Source organism: Sturnus vulgaris, chromosome 18 (assembly GCF_052056855.1).
Source record: "Sturnus vulgaris isolate bStuVul1 chromosome 18, bStuVul1.hap1, whole genome shotgun sequence".
Classification (NCBI taxonomy): domain Eukaryota; kingdom Metazoa; phylum Chordata; class Aves; order Passeriformes; family Sturnidae; genus Sturnus; species Sturnus vulgaris.
Window position 1 is genome coordinate 10,748,929 of NC_142260.1, and position 22,562 is coordinate 10,771,490.

The 22,562-nt window shown below is 41.6% G+C and overlaps 2 protein-coding genes across 2 annotated transcripts in view; one reads left to right on the forward strand and one right to left on the reverse strand.

Moving 5' to 3' along the window:
* The first annotated feature begins 2,825 nt into the window (after positions 1-2,825).
* C18H11orf91 (chromosome 18 C11orf91 homolog) lies at positions 2,826-4,703 on the forward strand. Its single transcript, XM_014884569.2, has 2 exons — positions 2,826-3,180; positions 4,438-4,703. The coding sequence occupies exons 1-2, from the start codon at positions 2,826-2,828 to the stop codon at positions 4,503-4,505; spliced, it is 423 nt and encodes a 140-aa protein (XP_014740055.1). The 3' UTR covers positions 4,506-4,703.
* Positions 4,704-7,930: 3,227 nt separating this feature from the next.
* The window catches only part of KIAA1549L (KIAA1549 like), a 129,260-nt gene continuing 114,628 nt past the window's right edge, over positions 7,931-22,562 (reverse strand). The window contains exons 20-21 of the mRNA XM_088175743.1: positions 19,520-19,668; positions 7,931-15,962 (exon numbers count right to left, since the gene is read on the reverse strand). Of these exons, the coding sequence (XP_088031869.1) occupies positions 15,681-15,962; positions 19,520-19,668 (431 nt within the window). The 3' untranslated portion in view covers positions 7,931-15,680. The remainder of the gene's footprint in view (positions 15,963-19,519; positions 19,669-22,562) is intronic.

Below are 22,562 nucleotides of genomic sequence, written 5' to 3' on the forward strand. Positions count from 1 at the left end.
AAGAGTTTTTCTCACATCTCATAGCATGGCAGTCTTGATGTGCAGAAAAGAACTGTCTGAAATTCAGCAAAGGCCCAAAGGTGCACCTGGGGAGGAACAGCACCGTGCACCAGCACAGGCTGGGGCCAACCTGCTGGAAAGCAGCTCTAAGGAGAAAGCCCTGGGGGTCTTGGTGCACAAAAAACTGCCCATGAGGCAGCAGTGTGTCCTGGAAGCAAAGAAGGCCAATGGTGTCCTGTGATTTTCCCTCCCTCTACCCCCAAACACGGCCAGCAGGTCAGGGGGGTGATCCTGCCCCTGAACGTGAGGGAAAATTTATTTACTGTGCAGGTGACCAAGCACTGGAACAGGGTGCCCAGAGAGAACCTTGCTATCAGACTTCTCATCTGATCAGTGTTTATTCCCAATATCTGTGCTCCGTTCACAGAATCTGCAGCCCGTGCTGGGATTACACTGGAACTGGAATTTTAATTAGGTAAGCACACAGCATGTAACACAACATGCAGTAACTCTAACTCAGAGCACACTCCCTCAATACTGCACATTAAAATAAAATACTGAGTGACTTCTGCCACTATTTTTCTGTCCCCACTCCTTTCCAGGGCACTGACTGTCACTCTGGTGACAGCTAGCATCTGTAGATGTGACAAGTTTCAAAACATTCACATCAGCACTGGCTCACAGCTCAGAGCACTCCACTTAAAAGTACACAGAAATTCTGCTTCTAGAAAATAGTTTTGTTTTATTCAAGGAAAGGTTTGAAAAATGGAATTTACTCCAGAGAATACAGCAGTCCCTTAGGGGCTGTGTACTGTTGAAGTCTGCTCAAGGCTGCATTAGTAGTGCAGTGGGATTTTCAGCTCATTTTAAGTGAATTTACTGCTCCTGACCAACCTCCACAGCCCCTGCAATCATCAGTACTTTATCAACAGTACTGGTACAGCACCTCTCTTACTAGGGTTCTCCAGAATACCTCAAATCAGTTCAAATCCATCCCAAAAGTCCTCCTGCTGGAAGCCTGAGAGGATCTTTTCAGCCTGCTCTGAGCTCCATAGAAGCAAACAGCAATGCCCTCACTTGCTGCCTAGGGCTGGAGTGGGGGGTGTCATGTTTAATGGAAAGAAGTAAATAGAAGAAAGAAATAGGCTGAATAATCACCAAGCAGTATTTAATAACAGGTTTCATCCTCAAACAAAAACAAACAAAATGGAAAATCCTAGGGAGTAGGGGAACATTTATCCCCACCCAGCAAATCCCCCACAACCCCACAATCCTGAACACCAGATATGCAGAGCATCAGCTACCTGTGAGCAGCCACCTGAGGATGAATTTTCCTCATTTCATCACCAACGCCCTTCCACCATCAGCACCTGGCTTATTTCACACACAGCCTTGAAGACAACATCTAAAAGTTGACTTTTAGGACAGCACCTTCCTCACCTCTTTTAACCAACGCTCCTTCCAGAGGTCAGTGCACCCTTTCAAGCACCCAGAAATAAAACCATCAGGTGAAACACCTGCCCTTCCACTGGAGAACTGGGAAGATTCTGGGGAGAGGTCGGGGAGAGAAGGAATCACAGAATCACAGAATGACTGGGTTGGAAGAGACCTCCAAGATCATTGAGTCCAACCCATCCCCTGACACCTCAACTAAACCATGGCACCGAGTGCCCCATCCAGGCTTTTTTAAACACATCCAGGGATGGTGACTCCACCACCTCCCCGGGCAGACAATTCCAGTACTCTATCACTCTCCATGAAAAACTTTTTCCTAATACCCAACCTACATTTCCCTTGGTGCATCTTCCGACTGTGACCTTTGTTCTGTCAGTGCTGCCTGGAGAAAGAGACCAACCATTACCTGAGCACAGCCACCTTTCAGGAGCTGTAGAGAGTGACAAGGTCACCCCTGAGTCTCCTTTTCTCCAGGTTAAACAACCCCAGCTCCCTCAGCCCTTCCTCACAGGGTTTGTGATCCAAGCCCCTCCCCGGCCTTGTTAGTCTCCTCTGGATGTGCTCTGGAACAAGGGAGTGTGGAAAACGAGGTTCACTTTCCTGGGATTTTAAAAGATTCAATAAAAGACAGTAAGAGACAAACAATAAAGCAAAAGGTTATAATGGCTGGGTGCTTGGCATTCAGTCAAGAACACCCCGGCTGCTTTGGAGACAGCCCTTAAAATCATCAGCCCCTCGCATATTCATAGACCCATCATACATTTTCAAACTTTTCTATAAACTATTTTCCATATTCCAATAACTGTTTTACATGGCTACACCTTGCATTTGTCTTTTTAGAGTATGTGTGGTTTTAATTTATTTTTCTTATCAGTCGTAATTTGGGTTGTAGTCTTTAATTTCTGCAGACGGTCGCTGGTAATTGGTATATCAGTAACAGGTGTCTATTGGGTGTTATCCAACCAAGCAGGTAGCTCACTTACTACAAAGATACTTTATCAGCCACTGTTACTCCCAAAGAAAATATCTTAAAAACCATTTCAACTCCACGCATATAGCACCCACCTAATATTTGCGAATAGCCAATACCATAATACGTATTTACAACAGAGGGAAAGGAAAGGGGCAGGAGAGGAGAGTAACGAGCCCAACCCGGGCGGCTTCCGCGCGGCCGGGGACAACGGCGGGGACAACGGCGGAGCTGTCCCGGGACGGCTCGGGGAGAACTGCGGGGACAACGGCGGGGCTGACCGGGGGAGCCTCGGGGACAACCACGGGGCTGTCCCGGGCCGGCTCGGGGACAACCGCCGGTCTCAGCGGGCGGTCCCGGGGACAACGGCCGGCAGCGGCCGCGCTGCCCGTGCTGTGCCATGACCGTGCAGCGCCCGTCGTGGCCGCCGCTGTACTTCCCGCACTTCCACGGCAGCGAGCCCGTGCCGCGGCCGGCCGGCGGGGCGTGGGCGCCGCTGGCCGCGCTGTGCTGGCCGTGGCAGCCGCTGCCGGCCGCGGCCGGGCCGCCCCGTTACGCCGCGCTGCCCGCGGCCGTGGTGCCGGAGCCGCCGCGCCTGTGCTGCCCGCCGGGAGCGCCGCGGGCCGGGGAGCTGGGGCGGCGGCCCCCGGGGCTGGCCCAGCTGCAGCTGCAGGAGGAGATGTGCGAGCTGGGCATCCGCCTTAAGGAGCTGGAGCTGGCGGCGCTCATCGGCGACGGCTTCGACGCCAGGCAGTGTGCGTGCCCGTCCCGCCCCAGCGCTGCGCGGGGCGGTGCGGGCGGAGCTGCGGGCACCCGGCACCGGCACCGCCCCGCGCAGCCCGGCCCCGGTGCTGGCCCCGGCGGCGCCCCCCGGCACTGAGCCCTAGAGCGGGATGCGCGGGGGGCGGGTTTGGGGTTTGTCCGCCCCGCAGCGCCGTAGAGCCAGCCCGGGCACGCTGCAGGTGCGTGCGGGAGCGCTGCGGGCACAAAAGGCTTTGTCCCGTGTCAGGCAGCCCGGGCATACTGCGGGGATAAAAGGCTTTGTCCCGTGTCAGCCAGCCCGGGCACACTGCGGGGATAAAAGGCTTTGTCCCGTGTCAGCCAGCCCGGGCACACTGCGGGGATAAAAGGCTTTGTCCCATGTCAGCCAGCCCGGGCACACTGCGGGGATAAAAGGCTTTGTCCCGTGTCAGCCAGCCCGGGCACACTGCGGGGATAAAAGGCTTTGTCCCGTGTCAGCCAGCCCGGGCGCTGCTGGAGGAGCCACAAACCGCGGGTGTAGCCGCAAAACCCCCAAAGTCATTCAGTGACAGCAAAGAAACCACGCAGGCACCAGTCAAGCGAGAGGGAGCTCGTACTCCCGCAATGTGTCGAGTAGTAATGGGACTCTGCGGTTGTACATCAGCTTTGATATAAAATAAAGGCCGCAGATAGTCGGAGGCATTAAAAAAATCCCAATACCAGAACACGGCCGCCCCCCGCCCCCAAAAAGAAAAACCCAAACAACCCACACCAAGAGAAACCACCAATCAAAAACCCTCCAGTTAAATCATAAGTGAGCTTGGCGTTTTAATTTTGCAACCTGCTGGCCAGGAAGAAAATGCAGGGAATGAAATGGTTCAGCAGGTGATGATGGAGAATTCCAGTGGGAAGGATTTATTTGATGCTCATGGTTTCCTGCAAGGCCACAGGCGGCCAGTCAGGAAACTCTCAGGAGTGCAAAGGTTACAAGAACACAGGAAAAATGCCCATCAGATTCGAAAGAAGATCTCAAAGAAATTCCAGTTAGCATTAGCATTAGTTTGCATATATTTTCTTCCTTCATTATAGCAATACACACCTCTTTCCATTTTTAATACCTACTTTTTTGAGAAACTCTGGTTTTCGGATATTTGCTAGCCAAGGCATTGTAAGGATTATTAGTTTGCTTAATAGATTATTGGATTTACTTAAAACTATTGTAAATTGTTACTGATATCATTAATGACAAATTATGTTTCATTCCTGTTTAGATAAAATTCTGAAGGCACTGGAAGAAAAGAAGATACAAAGCATGAAAGCAATGCAGAACCTGAAGTAATATCCACCAACATACTGAGGAATATTTCAGCTGGTTGTTTTGCCATTATTACTGTGGAATATTTTAATAGGTCTTCAATATTGGCTTTCTACTCACTACATGCTGTTCTCTGCCAAATCAAAAATATAGCATATTGTTGACTTCTTTTGTGTATTAATTGTCTGGTACTAGTTACTGGTAATATTATTGTATATTTTAACTTTTTTTCCCCCTCCAATTACTTTATGCAGGAGGTATATAATATTTTTTTTAAAAACACTTAGAAATCAACGCTGTTTTTGTCAGCATTACCAGCAGTCCATGTCTACAGCTGGAATACACAGAAAAGGCAATATAAAATATGGCTGGGTTTTGTTTTAACGCTTAGTATATTAAGTGCAATTTTGAGTAAATAGGTATGGCCAAAGTCCTAAGCTCCTAAACCGGCTTAAAAAAAACTACTTTCACGTTAGCATAAAAATCTTTGTTACAATCACAGTTTATTCCTTTCTTGTCTTTAGTGTACCACAAAATTACAGAAGCTGTGGCTTGAGTTGGTTTTTAAGAGTCAGGGATGGCAGATTGGACTGGACATTCAAAAATAATGCCACACATTGATAACACCACAAAGTAGTAAATAGGCTTAGTAGTAAATAGTTTTTTTATCAGACTGATAAAAAAAAATTCCAATTACTTTTTCCAATTCCATTTCCAGAGCAGTAGGTGGCAGCATGAAATAATAAAGTTGCCGACCCTGAAGCTGCAATATTTTGGCAAAGAGCTTTATTTTTAAGAGTAATATTTTAATCTGTTTTTTTAAACTATGTTCAAATTGCTCGACTGTGAAATGTTTTAGCACAATACAATACCAAAATTTTATTTCCTCTTACTGCTTATTGCAGCATTCATCCTTATACTGCCTCAATCTTTCCAGCCAGATTTTGATCTACTGTACACAAAGTTTATATTTAAAAAAACCCCAAATCTAGTTTATAACTCACATTTGTCAATTATCAAACTATAGCATTCACATTTTAATGTGATTATAAATGAACACCAGAACACTTTGGAAATGTGGGCTGCAGTGTTTCACTGCTCCCTTTGCAGAAACAGGAGAAAAAGTCTCTCAAAGGGATTTGAGGCTTAAGCAGAAATGGTTAATTGTTGTGAACATGTGAATGGTTAAACTGAAATTGTTGATTACTACGAAAATGAGAATTGTGCTAGTGCCCAAACTAAATTACCAGAATACAAATTTGGGTTGGACAAAAAGGGCCAATACACAGAGGCCCTCAAAGGCTTTGTGGAGAAGTGAGAGCTTTAAAATCAAGTTAGGTAATAGAGGAACTGTCTTCATTTTCTCAATCTCCAGATCAAGTTCCTTCCTTAACCACCTGAAATTTTCCAAGGTTATTGCAAGGGCCTACAAAGGTTTCCATTACAGGGAATTGCTGCTTCCTAGCAATTAGTTCTCATCTTTTATCAAGTCTTTCACTTTACATCCAGCTCTCATCAGCCATTATTCACTCGGGTTTTCTTGGCTTAAACAGAGCTGCTTTTCATGGCACACAGTTTAAATATTTTCCATCTGTTGTTCTGTTTTTCATATGGAGTGCTTTATGTCAAAACAGCACTTGGTGTTTAATTACTGGGTGGTAATGCAAGGAATAATGTCAGTTAATATGTAATATCAGCTAGAGTTGCCTGGGCACACACATCTCCTGGAAAAATCAGCTGGATCATGGCATTTAGCAGAATGGTTGCCCTTGGCCAGTGTCACCCACAGCACTCCTCCATCAGGATGCTTTGGTCAAAACCCTTCCTCTAGAAAAAAAAAACATTGATACATAATGGCACATGTGCTGGTTTTCATTTGCCTCTAAACATTTTACTTACCTTTGCTTTTCTGCTCTGTTTCCACCCGACTAATTTGCTGAATTAAATACACTAATTTACTCTCATCTGAGGGCTTGTGGTTTCATCTCAAAGCTGATCTGTATATTGTTTCTTTTGTAAAATTTAAACCTTGTATTAGACTAAATAGAACAGCATTCTCACTGCATTTTCTTTTATTCAAGAAGAATGTGTCATTCATTTTTTTAAATTGTTTCTCTTCTCTTAGATTGTTCAAGGGAGGCTAAACCTGACATTTAGATTCTGGCACAGTTCAGATCCCTTTCGTGTAGCTGCCTTGTGACTCAACAAATCTATCCCTGTTGCATTCAAGAAAGAGATTTCAGTCTATAAATTTGATTCACAGGCAGAGATCTCAAAACATCAGTAGGCTGCTCCCGTTTCCAATCCTAAACAAAGCAAGCCTCTCAAAAAGCAGAGTGTCACACCCTCACAGCCAGCCCGAGGGCTGAGCAGGGGGAGAGCCACGTGTGCACCTGCAGGGACACCCAGGTGCTCCTCAGGGAGAGCCCTCAGCTCTCACTTCTGAAACCTCAAATGGCCTTGGCTGCTTCATAATGGGGAAAAAGAGATACAAAGCTATTAAAAAACCGGAATGCATTTCAAATTTAAATTATTTTATACCAAACAATTGGGTCCATTAAATTTCAGACTGCTGTGTTTGAGTTTGCCACATTAAAATTCTCCAAATAGATATTCAGCCTTATTACAATGGATCATTAGAATTTAAATTAATCTTCAAGTCAAGCTGCCTTAATTAGTTCAGGGACAGATTAGAAGGAAATCCAAAAGCAGTAAGCCATCATGAAATGATTTTTCTGTTTCCAGCAGTATATGCTGCATTTTAGGTCCACCTGCCCTGAAAATTCAGAGCTAATATCTCAACGGGAAGTAGGGAAATTGAGCAGCACTTAACTCTGGGAAACTTGTCCTCCTTTGTTTGGCAGGTAGAGTTTTTTAAGGTCGCTGACATCTAGATGTTGAATCAAGGAGCTGCCAGTCAGGAAGCATTCCGTGAGTGTTGCATTTGTCTTTTCCAAGGAAACGTAAAATTAACAATAACATTGAGCTCTGTTACACACTAAAAACATACATTTGTGAAATAACCTCAGATTTGTGTCTTGAGGAAAGCCAGAACAACCCCTTGAGGCAGTTTAAGTACAGTCACAGCATGTACATAAAATATATAAATACATATATACATTTAAAAAGTTATATCTTAATTAGGGCATCTGTCTAGACCCTTAGTAGTGATACACACACTAGGAAGTTCATTTATCCTCCATTTTTGGAAGATCTTTCCCTGCCTCTTTTTTCCTCTGAGACTACAAAGCAGTAGTAAAGGAACTTTTTATTCCAAATTTCTTGCATCACAAATTATACAAAAGCAGCCCTGTCAAAAGCTGCATTTTCCTCTTCCTTTTACTTCAGACTGACAGGGCGAAACTTAGGCCTGAGTAAATGATATTAAAAACCACAAAAACTGGATCTAAAGAGGAGGGCACAGCAGGAACAGCCAATAAGTAGCAACACAGATTTTAAGACATATTTTATTTCATGTGCAAAATTGCCAAGGAAAACACATGTACAACTTCAGCTAAGCTATAGCCACTAACATGAAAGGAACAAGTCTATGTACTCGTAAGCTTTATTTCTAGAATCACCCTATGGCTCAGAGTAAAAACATTGTAATTTGGTAATGACCCAGAACATTTTAAATCCCTCCTTTTCAGTCATATGTAAATTCTACCATCAGCATGTAGTTTTACATAACAGGTCTTGGAGATTTTCCTTCTGATTGCATAGTATAAAATTTTAATTATTTATTTTCTTATTCTCTTGATTTAATCCCTAGACTCGGCTTTAAATTTGCTCTCAACTTTGCAGCTTCAGAAAGTTAATTTTCCCACTTACAGCTGAAACACTCGAAAATTTTGAGCAAGTTTCACAGACACAGCCATTACAATTCAGTTGAATCAAGCTGTGAACACCAAAGATAACATGGATATTTGTAATCATGCAGAGTAGTCCTTTCCGTAATTCAAAGACGTAAGAAAAGTTCATTTCCTTGGTAAGTGAGATCTGTTGCCTGGGAAGTGAGACAGTTTATTGATAAAAATTCTGTAAATCTCTGTAAAAAAAATGTTGAGGTTGTTATTGGAAAGGCTTCCTAGAACATACTGAAATATTATCAAGAGGTGGTTTTTTTCCTTGTAAATTCACATATATTAAAATGCTACCATAGGAACAGGTAATTTATAGTCCTGAACAATTCCCGAAGCTCCATGAAGGAATAAATAGTGCTTCTCACTAAAGTCCCCACTGCAGTCCAGGGGTCGAGTTGAGCAGGGCAGTGAGGAGAGGCACTCCCTTCACCCTGCCTACAGATGGGACACTGAGGCACAGTCACATTTTGGACCAACCCAAAATCCTGAAGAGGAGCAAACTGACCTTCCATCTCCCAGTTTCCAGCCATCCATAACCAGACACATCCTTCCTCTCTTGGCACAATTTTAAGACATTTGTGATGGCTAATTTACTGGGGGTGGGGGGTACTGGCTCAGTCCTGTTCTCCTTGAAGGGAGCAGGTGTTCTGCCAGTCAAAATGAAATTTATTACATATGTGTTTTGCCTTAACACTAACAGGAGAACACGAGATGGGCTGAAGCCATGCAATGCCACGGTGTCTTGGCTTGCAAAGCAGGATGTGACCAAAAGTGTGTATTCTGTCACCAGCTGTTCACCCAGCTGTTGCAGTGTTCTTTATCTTCCCCACAGCCCATCCTCCCTCCAGGAGATCTCTCCTGTCCATGGACATGCAGTCCCAGGGCAGGGCTGATCAAATTCCATCATCCCATTGGGAGATGCTCCAGCCAGGGCAGGAGCCGAGCATTTCCTACCCAGATCAAAGGTGAGATTTGGAACAGCAGAGCAGCCTTTTCCCACTGGATCCCAGAGGAAAACCAGAGCCTTGCACATCATCCCTGCAGCTTTGGAGGAAAACTGCACCTTGTGCAGGAGCCCTGCTCCAGCAGAACCACATCTGTCACTGCAGGAGGATGCAGCCACCATGGAATGGGACTGCACCAACCCTGACTGACTGACGGGGGCACCTGGGATTCTCACTCTGGCTGTGGTTTGGATTTGTTCTCTGCAATACTGGATTGCTATTTTAATGTTTCCTAGTAAAGAACTCTTATTCCTATTCCCATTCCTTTGCCTGAGAGCCCCCAAATTTCAAAATTATAATAATTTAGAAGGAGGGGGTTTACATTTTCCACTTCAAGACAGGCTCCTGCCTTTCTTAGCAGACACCTGTCTCTCAAACCAAGACACATGGCGATTTAAAAATTCTGTCATGTGTTGGTTGCTGCTCCTGTCACACCAACAGCCTATCAACCAGGCAAGGAGTGCACTTCTTTGTGTACACGATGTAAAAGTCGAATTCAGAATGCACAGCGATGGCAGGAAAGACATTAAGTGAAAATGAAAAGTAAAAAAGTGTTGGAGTATCTGTGCTGGACAAACATGCTTTCTATGAGACCCAAAGAAGTGCCCAGAACTGCCCCTTTTGTTGTGCCTGAGCTGCTTCTGTTGGGTTGCTAAATCCTGCATCAAAATTTATGCCTCGGCCAGATGGGTTCTATCATATTTTCCAAATTTCTTGGCTTCATTCTCTTTTTTTTTTTTCCTACCAAGTATGACATTGAATACAGCTTGCAGAAGTCAGCACCAAGATGAAATGAAAAAGCCTTCCCAGTTTCTTTGTCATGGAAAGAAATACTAAAATTTGTTTGGCGTAGGATAAAGTGTTTGGATTTTTTCCTCATTGCAGTGTGGAGAGTATTAGATAAAGACACGGATAAAGAAAAAAATTCAAGATTACTTACACCCAGATCTCCTTGCCAGATACACAAAGACCTGAACTGATGCCACTGTTTGTTATGGAGTTTAGACTGGTTTACACAGCACAGAAATGCTCTGGGCTCCAGCAAAGAGGGAATACTTTGGAAGAGAAATTCACCTGCTCTCGGTGGGATCATCTTTGTTTGTGATTTACAGTCCTTCGCACCCATTATTGCCCAGGAGGTAAATGTGCGTTTATAAAGTTACAAAATTATTTACACAATGCAATATTGTAGCAACTTACTCCTCGGATACCTGGAAAATTCATGAAGTCAAACTTCTTAAAACAAGAATTATTTTTAACAAATGAAAAAAAAAAAAAAAAAGAAGAAAACAAAAAGAAAAAAATCAAATTCCTGAAACATCTCTTCATGATATTGTAATTATTTTCAGGACATCATTTGACCACCTAATTACTTGAAGCCCATTTCTCGTCTTTTATGAGCTTCATAACAGAAAAACTCTGAGATTTATCTCTTCATTACTGCCTCTGTATCCCTTAAGGAACCTGAAATGAGTGGGGACAAACTGATGGACAAATAGAAACAGTTTTGAAAAAATATTTTTTGACATACACACACACATATATATACACACATGAATATGATACAAATTCATAAAAATATGGTCCTAAGGTGATTTTAAAAGCATGAAATATTGTATGATTTGGGGGAATTTCAACTGTTTTTAAAATCAGGACCTAAACTACCTTGTGCAATGCAGTTATTCCCAGAAAAGATTCTGCAATATTGACCAGCTTTGCCTTTATGACTTGGCCATCTTGAAAGATTCTTAAAGAGCAAGCCAGAATGCAATTTCTTTACTGACCTATATATAAATCTCACTTCTACAAGCTGAGTTTTGCATTATTTATTTCTGAGAGAAAGGCAAAAGTTCAAAAAGAGCATTCTCAAAGAGTACTCTTATTCTTAAAAATAAAATTTAAAAAAAACTATGAATTATTTTGATAAAAAATAAATCTGTTGCTCATTCACCTGGAGTTAAAAATTAACCCATGAAGGGAAAGCTGCCAAACATAAGCATTTTCTGGCATTTTCCCTTTGCCATTTCGTGCCAGTGAGGGCTGGGAAGCCACTGGGATTTGTTAATGTGTAAAAAAATGCAAGAACAGGACAAAAACTGGTTGGACACAGTGTTTGGAGCTGCTGGGACGAGTACAGGAGGAACAGGGGCAGCAAAATGCAGTGACTTCTGCAAGCTCAGAAAACTTGCTGCTTCCAAGCTCCATCAGCTTTTATGTTGGCAATGTAAGAATTAAAAAAACATAAATTTAAATGTGATTAATTCTTTAACAGTCAGACATCTTGAAATGTAATGGAAGCTCTGGTCAGCTTGGTATGTATGGGCCCTTAAACAAAATAATTCTACTCAACCCAATGTTGCATTTTCTACCTGCCTCTCATTTTTATCTTACACTTCTTATGTGTCTCATCTTTCAAAGAGAGTCTGAAAAAGAAATGATCACTGCTTAAGATAATACCCCCATTTCTATATATAGGGTTTGCATGCACTTCTATCGAGCTCTACCCATAATATTATGACACACAAATATTACTCATATTTCTAGACTGAGTGCTAGAGCTTCTCTCCAATACAGATAATATGTCAAGAAATGACTGCCAACAAGTTCCCTTTTATCCTTTTAAAGTTACTGTTCTACTGATACTAATGTATGTCACACTTGATTTTCCAGCTGAAGGTGGTCAGCACACACATACCAAGAAGGAATTTTATGTTGTTTCATTTGCAACTTTTCTACTGATGATTTACAAATCTGAAGACAGATAGTGGTTAGAACATCAACATTTTGTGTACACAGTAAACAATACTTTCACCTACACATTTAACATATCTTTAAAGAAAATTGGGGCATTGAGTAGAAAAAGCTAAATTACTACTTTGTTCTCAGTAAAAATGGCATGGATATATCTGGATGAGGTTATAACTTTAAACACAAATACTTTCTCCTTTGAAATCAGTATTGAAAAACTATATTGTAATTGTAGCCATACAAAATGTTTATTATATTACAAATTATTTGTACACTATATTTTCACTTTATCATTGCTTTGTGCTCAGACAGTATAAATATTACAGCATGATTTTTCTTTCCCAGGAATGTCCTAACTGTCTTGATATAATCTTACTTTATACTTAAAAAAAAAATACAGAAACATATTACAAAGAGGATAAAAAGGCATCATGAATGAAAAATGTAAGATGGTTTTCTGAATAAAGTGCACCACAATGGTTTCAGAATGATGGTTCAGGAAATATTCAATTAGACTGCACATCATCCATAATAATACCAAACAAAATTAATTTTGAAACTCTAACAGGTCTTCCTCAGAAGTATGAAGAGTACTTTGTTTAACTTTACTGAAATGGTTTTTCTTTCTTGAAGGTTATTTAAATGCTTTTGTTTGGGGGTTTTCCACTTTCTACAGACATTCAAACCCTGGACATCTCTGTATTTTCCACAATTTTTCGTTTCCAGTATGGTAAGACACATGATTCATCGTGTTAAGATATACGAGACTTTACCCTCACACATTTTTCAATAGAACTATTAAATTGCTAAAATTTAAGAATGGGAACAGACCTACAAACAGAGTCCAAAAGATGCTGTTTAAAACCGGAATGCCCTGCTTCCTGTGACATTTTTGGGCATACATTGTTACATTACCCTTCCCACCTCTGTGGCTTCAGTGAGCCCATCCATGGGATCATGACTGCTTCCATCATTTCAGCCTCAGGATAACTCTGCAAAACTGGAGTCTAAGCTAGAGAAATTTATTACACAGCACATTTCACCCTCACTGCTTAGAAGGGCCCATTTACCTGCAAAATTTCATTGGGCTACATAGAAGAGTCATTCAAAAATTGAGATAATAAAGCTGATTATCAGGCTGCCACGTTCTGGTGTAGGTTTCACTTCCAGGTTAGGTCAAGCCAGCTGTGAACCAGCTCAGGCTAAATAAAAGTCAGCTGCTCTTCCATTATGTCTGCACTTATGTTACTGCCAGGCAAATAATTGAAAAATAAACAGAATTCTATTCAAGGGGGTCTAGTGAAATTTGCTTTTGTAGACAAAGCCCAACAGACAAACTCAGCCTTGCTCTCAGTGAGTGAAATTCCCACTGAAGCCAACCAGAACCAGTCTTTCTGTGGCACACTGAGTTTGAGTATTTTTCAGTTGTTATTCTAAAGTGTGATGCTCTCTGCCAGCTATTAATTCAACCCAATTTGGCTGTGTTGTATTACACTGATAATATCAATATTATCTGGCTGACAGGTAACTGACACAGCAGTCAGCCTTTACTAGACTTGTATTTGTATGAAAAGTTGAGTTTCTTTGGTTGTTTAGTATCCAAGTCACCCAATTGTATATTTATGTACTCCAGACACATTTATATTGATTTATATTGATCAGTAAAATTACCAGGGTTTTTTTCCTTTCTTTCTTTTTTTTTCTTTTTCCATTTAATTTATGGAAATTTTCTGACTATAGCAGACTAGTCACTTATATAAATATACAGCACATATATACATAGAAATTACAAAAATACATTTTATTTATATCTGATTTTAAATAATAAAAATGAAATTTCACATTTATTGAAAGATTAACTAGCATTCCAAACACTTCTGCAATATTCAAGGTATTGAAGCAGAAGAAGTCTGTATATTCTAGGATAATTATGCATCACAGTCTCAGTCAGGGTTTATAATATAATTATTAGGGGGAAAAATAGCTCTGCTTTAAAAGTTTGTGCTTCATCAATTTCTTCTTCTATCCCCTATTCTAGTCTTCTCTCTCCTCTCAATTTACTGATGGCCAAAAAGCTAAACCAAGTTCCCTTTCCCACATCAGTTAAGACCAAAGAAACTCAGGGAAATGAAATGATGAGACAAAATAGTAATTGAGGATAACAAAATAACCCACTGAAATGAAGGACATTACCTTGAACTCCAGTTGACATCAAACACGCCCAACACAACAAATTTCGCAACAACTTCAGTTCCTGAGGCTAATTGCTGAAGGAACTGAAAACAATTGTTCATGATCTCCAACTAGTTTGTACAACTGCAAAATCTTAACTACTGTCCCATCCAAGTGGTTTGATTTCCTTTCGGGATTGGATTCCTACCACAATGCAGTGTAACAATCAGTGACCTTTATCTTGCACAATATAAAGTCAACATCATTTCTGGCAATGCTCTCTTTTTTCACAGAACATTAGCATTTTTGTTAATCCATGTAACTGTTAACTTATTTACATGTTAATATAGTAATTAGGTCCTCTACATTCAGAACTTCCAGGGTGCGCATTCACCGTGCCAGCGTAATCAAAATCAACTGCAGCTTCAGGTAGCACTTTCTGGCATCACTTTAGTAGATAGCATTGTTAAAGAAAGAGAAAAAAAGCGCTGTGTTGAACAGAGGTTTCCTTGTCCAAGCAGGTGTATTCATTTTTCTAGGTCGGAAAGATTTAAAGGTCTCAGGTTTACCAGCTTCACATGCATTCAGAGTGAAAAGCCCGATTATAGAGTGAACACGAATAACCTTTTCTCATTTCTCTTGGAAGCTTTTAGCACCAATATCCTTTGCTGGCTCTTCATGCATTGTATTCTCTCACGCTGAATAAAAAATCTCCTCCATAACTCATCAGTGGCACTGAGGGACAAGGTAGCCACCAATTATCAAAATGTCATTCACTTTCTTCACAGCCCTCTCCTCTTTCACTTCTTTGCACTGTTAATGTGATGAAGAGACACGGAGCTATTTACAGGACTTCTATTTGTATTACTTAATCATCTTGAATTCTTTTGGTTTGAATACAGTCTCTGGGATGAAAGGGCTGGAATGACTGAAATCAGCACCCCTTATACAATGTCCCACAGCAAACAATTCACATGGCCACTGCCACGCCAGCAAACCCTGCTCTGCAGGTTTTTTCTTCTGGAATCAAAGTTTTGCCATGCAGGAGATATTTTCAGCAGCTCTGCCTCTGGGCCTGCAAATGAAACTTCTTGTGGCACAGACATTTTCAGCAGCATCTTTAGTGATGATGGGTCATAATACGAGAGCAAAGTGACAAACAATTGCATATGGTTGATCTCATCAGTATGAAACAGTTTCCTGGCAGCTTTTCCTTAGCTGGAAAGCAGAATTCCATGTCTTCAGAGTCCCGTTGCTCTGCTTTAAGTCACTCCATAGCGTTGACTTTTCAGACAGATTAAAATGCCGTCGCTTTGGCACAATTCACAGGAAGTTTGTCGCTGAAAATTAAAGGAGTTGCTTTGTTGGCTACCCCAGGCGGCGAGACACAAACACTGCACGCAGGAGCTGCGTTAGACCTGGAACTCAAACATATCCGTTTGCTTCTTGGCCAGCTTGGCCACTTCTTCCCGGATAGCCTTGACGAGGGCGGCGGTGGAGATGTTGCTGAGCGGCGCCTCGGGGGGCTCGTTGTCGGCCAGGCTCTGCTGCGAGGCGGCGGCCGAGGCCAGCGGAGCCTGCTCCAGGCTGGGGTGCAGGCTGCCCTGCTGGCTGTACTGCCGGGGCAGGCGGGACGGGGAGCTGTGCTGGTACCGGGGCCTGGGGTACGCCTCGATGTAGCCGGGGAGCGGCACCTGCGAAGGGAATTGGAACCGCTCAGAACCACGCGGAGCGATCGACCCGCCTGGCACCACAAACCTGCCCGGGACACTGCCAGGTGTGACAGGCAGGCGCGGCTGAAGGGAATGCAAAGCTCAGAATTCCCAGCTTCTCTTTGCAAACCCCTATCCTGGCACGTGCCATTTATGCACGTGTCAATGTCCCAGATGTGGCAGCGAAAACATCTGCTCGTCCTCATTTATCAGCACCTCCAAACGCCAGATGTGAGCTCAAGCAGAAGAACTGATGTCGCTGTAAGGCTGGGGAGCAGCGAAAAAATACAGCAACACAGGCTTCATCCAGAAAGCAGAAGAAGGGATTTATGGCAGGAGCAGACACGTTTTTATAGACTGGTTCACTGAACCAAGGATAGAATAAGCTCATTGGTCCAAGCAAGGCAACACCTCTTATAAACACGCTTTTACCAAAACATCACGTTCCTCACACACTCCTCCTGTCTACAACAACAGGTGCTAAACTTTGTTATTAATTCTTTCCCTTCTGTTTTCCTTTGAGTAGCCTGGGAAAACTCAAACTGCTGCTTTCCCTGGCTCTCACCAGCATCCATAAATTGATCTTTTTTTCCCTAGTGTAAAAAAAAGAGCCCTACATTTGAGAAATTGTTTCAAATATGATAAACTAAAACCAAGGGAAAGGGTTTTTCTGAAAGTGTGCTCTCTGCTTAGCAAACACTTCAGGTTTAAACAGATTATTTTTAGTATTATTTTTTATGATATTAGTACATCAAAAAGCCCAGAACAGAAAAGCAGAATTTTCTGATGTGCAGCCAGTGTCTGGTCTCTCTGCTCCTGACAGAAACTCACTAGATCCAGACAACAGGGATAAGCTCAGGTGCACCAGCTTGGAAACTCAAGACTCAAAGGGATGCTTAACTGCTCAGAAGTGTCAGGATTTCTGGCCATGTTTAACAGGATTACATGAGGGATTCATAATTTTTTGTAACTTCACAGATTTCAGCCCCATGTTTCACCAGCTAAAACTAAAACAATAATGTAGGCCCTTTAGTCACGGTGAGAGATTAAATTACTTTCACAAATCCGTGAACCACAATACCAGTCTTTCTGGCACTCAGAAGACCTTAATGCATCAAATAAAAAATAGTATTTATGATTTCCAAAAGTCTATAAAGCAAGAATCTACAGAATCTTGCTATAAAGCAAGAATTTTAATTTTGAAGAAGGCTTTACTCAGGCCATTAGGACTTACACATCCTCAACAAAGCCTTGAGAATCCATCAAATGCTGAAGAGAATAACAAACATTCACTGTGGTGTGATGAGACAAATGCAGGAAGTAGGTATGATGTGAAAGTGATCATTAGACGTGGGCACCTGAGTTTAGTTTACAACAGGCTCTTCAAAAGGTGATTTTACTAGAACAACATGTGAACACGCCACTAGAGGCCACCAAGTTCCTGTTTTCACTAAGCAGCATGTTTGGAAAATCAGTGCTTTGTGGATGCAGATGCCTTGTCCCACAAAAGTTAGTGTTTCAATACCTACCATTTGTCTCAGAGAATAATATATTACAGTAATTGAGCTTATATAATAATTCCTTTTTGTCAAATCTCCTGTTTCCTCTACTCCCTTGTTTTCAGTCTAGGCTAGCAGAAATGTGTGAAAAATAAAGAATCCTATAGATATTAAGAATCTGTTCTCAATAATTGTAAGAAAATCTTGGGAGTGTGATCAAGGTATAATCTAGAGGCCCAGAAACCAGGACACGTCCAGAAATTCAAGCCCTGAGTATTAATGAGAAAACCTGAGTATTACTTCAGAATTTTATGCTATTCACTTATTTTCAGGCTTTCTGAATGTGCTGTTTTGCTAATGCTATTGCTAGCTCCTCCAGTAATGACTTTCAAATCAAGACAGTTTCTTGACAGATTTACAAATTCATTCTAGAAACTGCAGTAGTTTCTACATTTTTATCTCTTCTGCAAAGCCACTGGAGGGCTGAAAACCTGAGTAACAAGGAGTTGTTAAAGCTCTGCCATGGGTAAGTGAAGTTAAAAGGGATGTTTGTTTCCTTTGCACTCTATATTTCCACGGTTATTTTTCTGACAGATTTTCACATCCCTCTCCATTCCTCTTTCCCTGAAGACAAGGAAACCCACAACAGGGTTTTACACTCCTTGCAGAGGAAGGACTTGGGGGCTGGAGACTTGGTTTGCAGTTTTGAGCTGTTTGTTTCAGCCTCCACTTCTGAGAAATGATACCTGATTCTTTTTCCGTGGGACTGCAGTCAAGAGTATGGGTATAAAAGGGAGAATGAATGGAAGACAAGTAAAATTTCCTTATTTTTTCCTTCGTGGCTCTTTTCCTTCTTAGAGAAAAAGTTTTAAATCATTGCTAAGATTCAATGAGCCTCCTGGATTTAAGATGTCAGAAGGGTTAAAAACACACAAAAAACCAATAAACTAAAACCAAACACCAAAACAACAAAGGAAAATAAAGCTTTTCATGCTTTAAAAGGCAGCTCTAAGAAGAAAATTTATACCAGAGCATCACAAGCCTCCAGGTGTCAGGGGCACATCAGCAGGTGTGCTCAGCTTACAAATGAACAGCTTTTTTTCTGACAGTTCAGCCTTCAAATTCAGACTTGCATCTCAAAGTCATAGTGAATTCTTCTCCTCACAGGCACTGGGAGCAGTAATAAAGTTCCTGTTGCCCCCAGGAACATTTATATGACTGTGTTGTCTCTTGCTTAGCTGCTCAAAGCCAACTTAGGTTTCAACTGCAATTCATTAAAAAGTTCTGTTGATGATTTGCACAAGGAAATTGAATCTATCTCCCAGGTTTTTTAGCCAGAGTGGTTCTGCATAAATGCCAGATGTGAGCTCAAGCAGAAGAATTGATCTTTTTTTCCCTAGTGTAAAAAAAAAGCTCTACATTTGAGAAATTGTTTCAAACATTATGAACTACTGCAATTCATTTCAGGATGTTTCAACTTCAATTCTTTGAAATATAGGTTTACTTTGGGCTAAAAATTACATCTGTTCCAGTCTGGGGTTGTGCAATTAATTATTTGATTTATGATCTGTCACTCCAGCCTTTGGGAGGGTTTGAACACTGCACAGCAGGGCTGGGAGGTAAGGTTTGGGAGCCAGGCTGTCTTGAGAGAAGCCTCCAGGAAGGTAAGATGCTTCCCCAACTTTTAAACAGCTGCTTTGAGAGGCAGCATCACCTTCTCCTGACAAGTGTCTATCCAAAATGTAACCTTTCTCAGGAAAGAAAAATGACATCTAGCCCACCAGCTTTAAACAGGTGCCAGGCCCTAACCTAGTGAATGATTCCACCCTCTAAAGACCTTGCTTACAGTTCATATTATGAACAGCTGAAGTATCTATGCCACCTCTTATGGCTTTTCACTACCAGAGATTATTCCCATTCAAGGAAAAAAATTTAAAATTATCCTTTTCAGCTTCTTTGTAGACCAGTGAAGAATTGCTGAAAACCCCTGCTGTGCAAAACACAGTAAACACAGGTGGTTAGAAAAGCAAGGATGCTTACAGAGTCTGCCCACTGCCCTGGTAACTCGTTCTCTCCAGCATAGGGCATCCAGGCTTGGTTCCTGTAGGCAGTGGGAGGAGTTGGGATAAAATAGCCCGTGAAGCCAGGTCTGTTTGCTGGAATGGCAAACACTGCTGGGACTGTGTTTCCTGCCAAATAAAAAGAGAGTAGGCATCATTAATAGCTGAGATTTTCAGGTGTAAATCAGAAGATAGTGCTTATGAAATATGGACTTGATGTTTGTTTGTTGACATTTCTTGTTTGGGGCTTTGGTTGTTTTTCTTTTTTTTTTGTCCCACCATCTGACTAGAGCATCTTCATAATGCTGGGAAATACTGAAGAAGGCAAGATTTGCAGTTGTCCTCATAACCATGTACAGCCTCCAGGTAAAGAGTCCCTAGGACTTGATCCTTGAAATAAACAATCTTTGTCAAAACTTTGACTCATTAGAGAAAAAGCTTTTTTCCCCTTAAGTCTGCTTCCTTGTATTCAATTTTCAGCTGTTGTTACCATGGGTTTCAGTGTAATGCACCTTTCTCTTCACAGTTTACCCAGTCTTTCTTAATATATCTAGGCAAAAAACCTACAAAAACGAGTGGCTGATATGTTTAACAGTCTGTACTCTCAACAGTTCCATCATAAAACTTCAATGCTTCTTCAAAAAATACCAAGGTTCTACCTGCTCAGTTCCTTTCCCAAGAATAGTCTATGACTGCCATAAATTACAACTTAACTAAATATTTGTCTAGCTACAACTTAAATGAATATTTCTCAATTCCAAATCTGGTTTATCACCTCTTGATTAAGATGCATGCATAGGAATATCCAGGAAGCCTCCTGGATTAAAATCTCACTATCAGACTCCAATTTGTGTGGAGGGAGCCAGCCATGCTGGCATCAATTTCAGCCAAATCTCTGGATATGGTCACATCTGCTTTCAGGGATGGTTTATTCCTGTGGCCCACAGAGGTGCAGAGAACAATTTGGAACAGAGATTATCCACAGGCTATTACTGGACTATCTAGAAGACAGCATCCTAATGTGCATATTTCCCTTGAGATTTGCTATAACTCCATGTATTTGCCTAGTTAAAAATAGAACACAAACAGCTTTCTTGCCATTAAAGTCTTCCTTCCTCTAGTGTCTATTTACATGCAAAGACAGACTCCAGCAGTGAATCACCAACATCACACTGAAGGCATGAAATCCTCATCCCTAAATCCTGGATGGGACAGCTGCAAATCATCTTTATCAGTTATTAGGTTTTTGGTTTTTTCAGTTATACTACATGGACATGTCTTTTACTTTCCAGGTTCACAGAACAGAGCAAAAATAATATCACTGACATGAAAGCAGAAGGACAGTAAACCCTTTAAAAACACAACAAAGTACAACTCCAATATTTTCACTGAGGAATGGAAGCACAGTAACATTACACAGCTGGGCAGATTCTCTGTACTAGAATCAGTGCAGAGAAAATAAAATTTCTCCCCCTTCCAACTGCACATCATTTGAATATTGCTACTAATTGCTCTCAGTAGCTATGATACCACTATGCTGACAAAATCACAAAGACATGGGCTTTCTCCTGAAATTCATATGGAGCCTAATTGAATTACCATCAATTACTGGCTGCTTCAAATATCCATCCCCCAGAATCTCATTTACAGCCCTGGCACATTTTTTGCTCCTGTACAATCTACAAGAGCTGCCTACTCTGCCAGATGCTGGGCACAGGCACAGAGACTCCACCAGTGACTCCATCCATCCCAAGCAGTCTCCATAAACCCAGATATTTACAGTTTCTCCATGACCTCCCATGCAGTCCCAGACCAGAATTGCTATGGATGCAATCAGGGTGTGAGAAGAGCAGTAAAATATGGTTTGTAGCACATTTTTCTCCAAAGCAAAAACAAACCACTTCTATCCCAGTTCCTCCAGCCCCGTGGTTTGGAAGAGGATGGGCTAAGAGAAGAGGTGTGGTCAGCCTGGTTCTTCCAGGTCATAAACAGCACAAGGGTTGCCAGTTTAAAGGAGTTAGCAAGGTTGAAAATGAGCATTCTTCATACATGGACAGAGAAGAAAGTGCTGCTCCTGTACATGGCACATGGCTTCTACACCAAAACACTCTTTTAATTTAATCACAGCAAAAGGAGGTACTACTCAAAGTGAATATTCAATAGGCTGATGTAATACCTTATCCTAAATTATTATTGCAACATCTTTATCTTAAAGCTGATGCTGGGCTGCATGAGAGTGACATTAGGCATTAACATTCCAAATCAGCACCTGCAGCAATGTTTCTTCATGTATTGAGGTTATAAAAACCTGTTTTCATATCAGAATGTTAGAAATCTTGTATTGCAATTGCACATTTCTCACAGTTGTCCTTGTCTCTACTTGCCTGTATTGCAGTCTTTTGTAACACCTGTTATATATGGAAGTTTCCTTCAACTCCTCCCAGAATTATTCTGGCAAACTCCACAACGTACAGGAAGTTAATTTTGTCTCTTCTGAACTGCAGCCACTTTTCAGCAACACACAGCAATAAAATCTCCCCATCATTGGATCCAATAAAAAATTATACCCTACAGATCACATTACTGCACTCAGAAAGAAGAGGTCTAGGTAGTGTGGCATATTTTATAGCTTGAAATGTTATGAAATGGGAGGGTGAGCATCTGCTCCTTCCAGGTCCTGCACCATTTGCAGAAGGTATGACAAAAAGTGAGAGTAGAATGGATCCTTCAAACCTACTGTATTTAATTAATTGTCAACACATTTGCTGAGCCACACTGTGACTCTCAGTCGGTGATGTCAAAGACAGTGCAGATAACTCTCTATTTCTAAAGAAGGTAATTTTTTTTTTCCTGGCAGATTAACAGAGCAATGTATAACAGACCTACTAATTTCAAAGCTTTGAACGAATGGAAAATTCTTTTGAATATTGTAAGATCTTTTCCATAACTCTTCAAGAAAACATATTTTGCCAATAAGAAGCCATTTCAAATATTTTTCCAGCTAAATGTTATCCATGTACCAT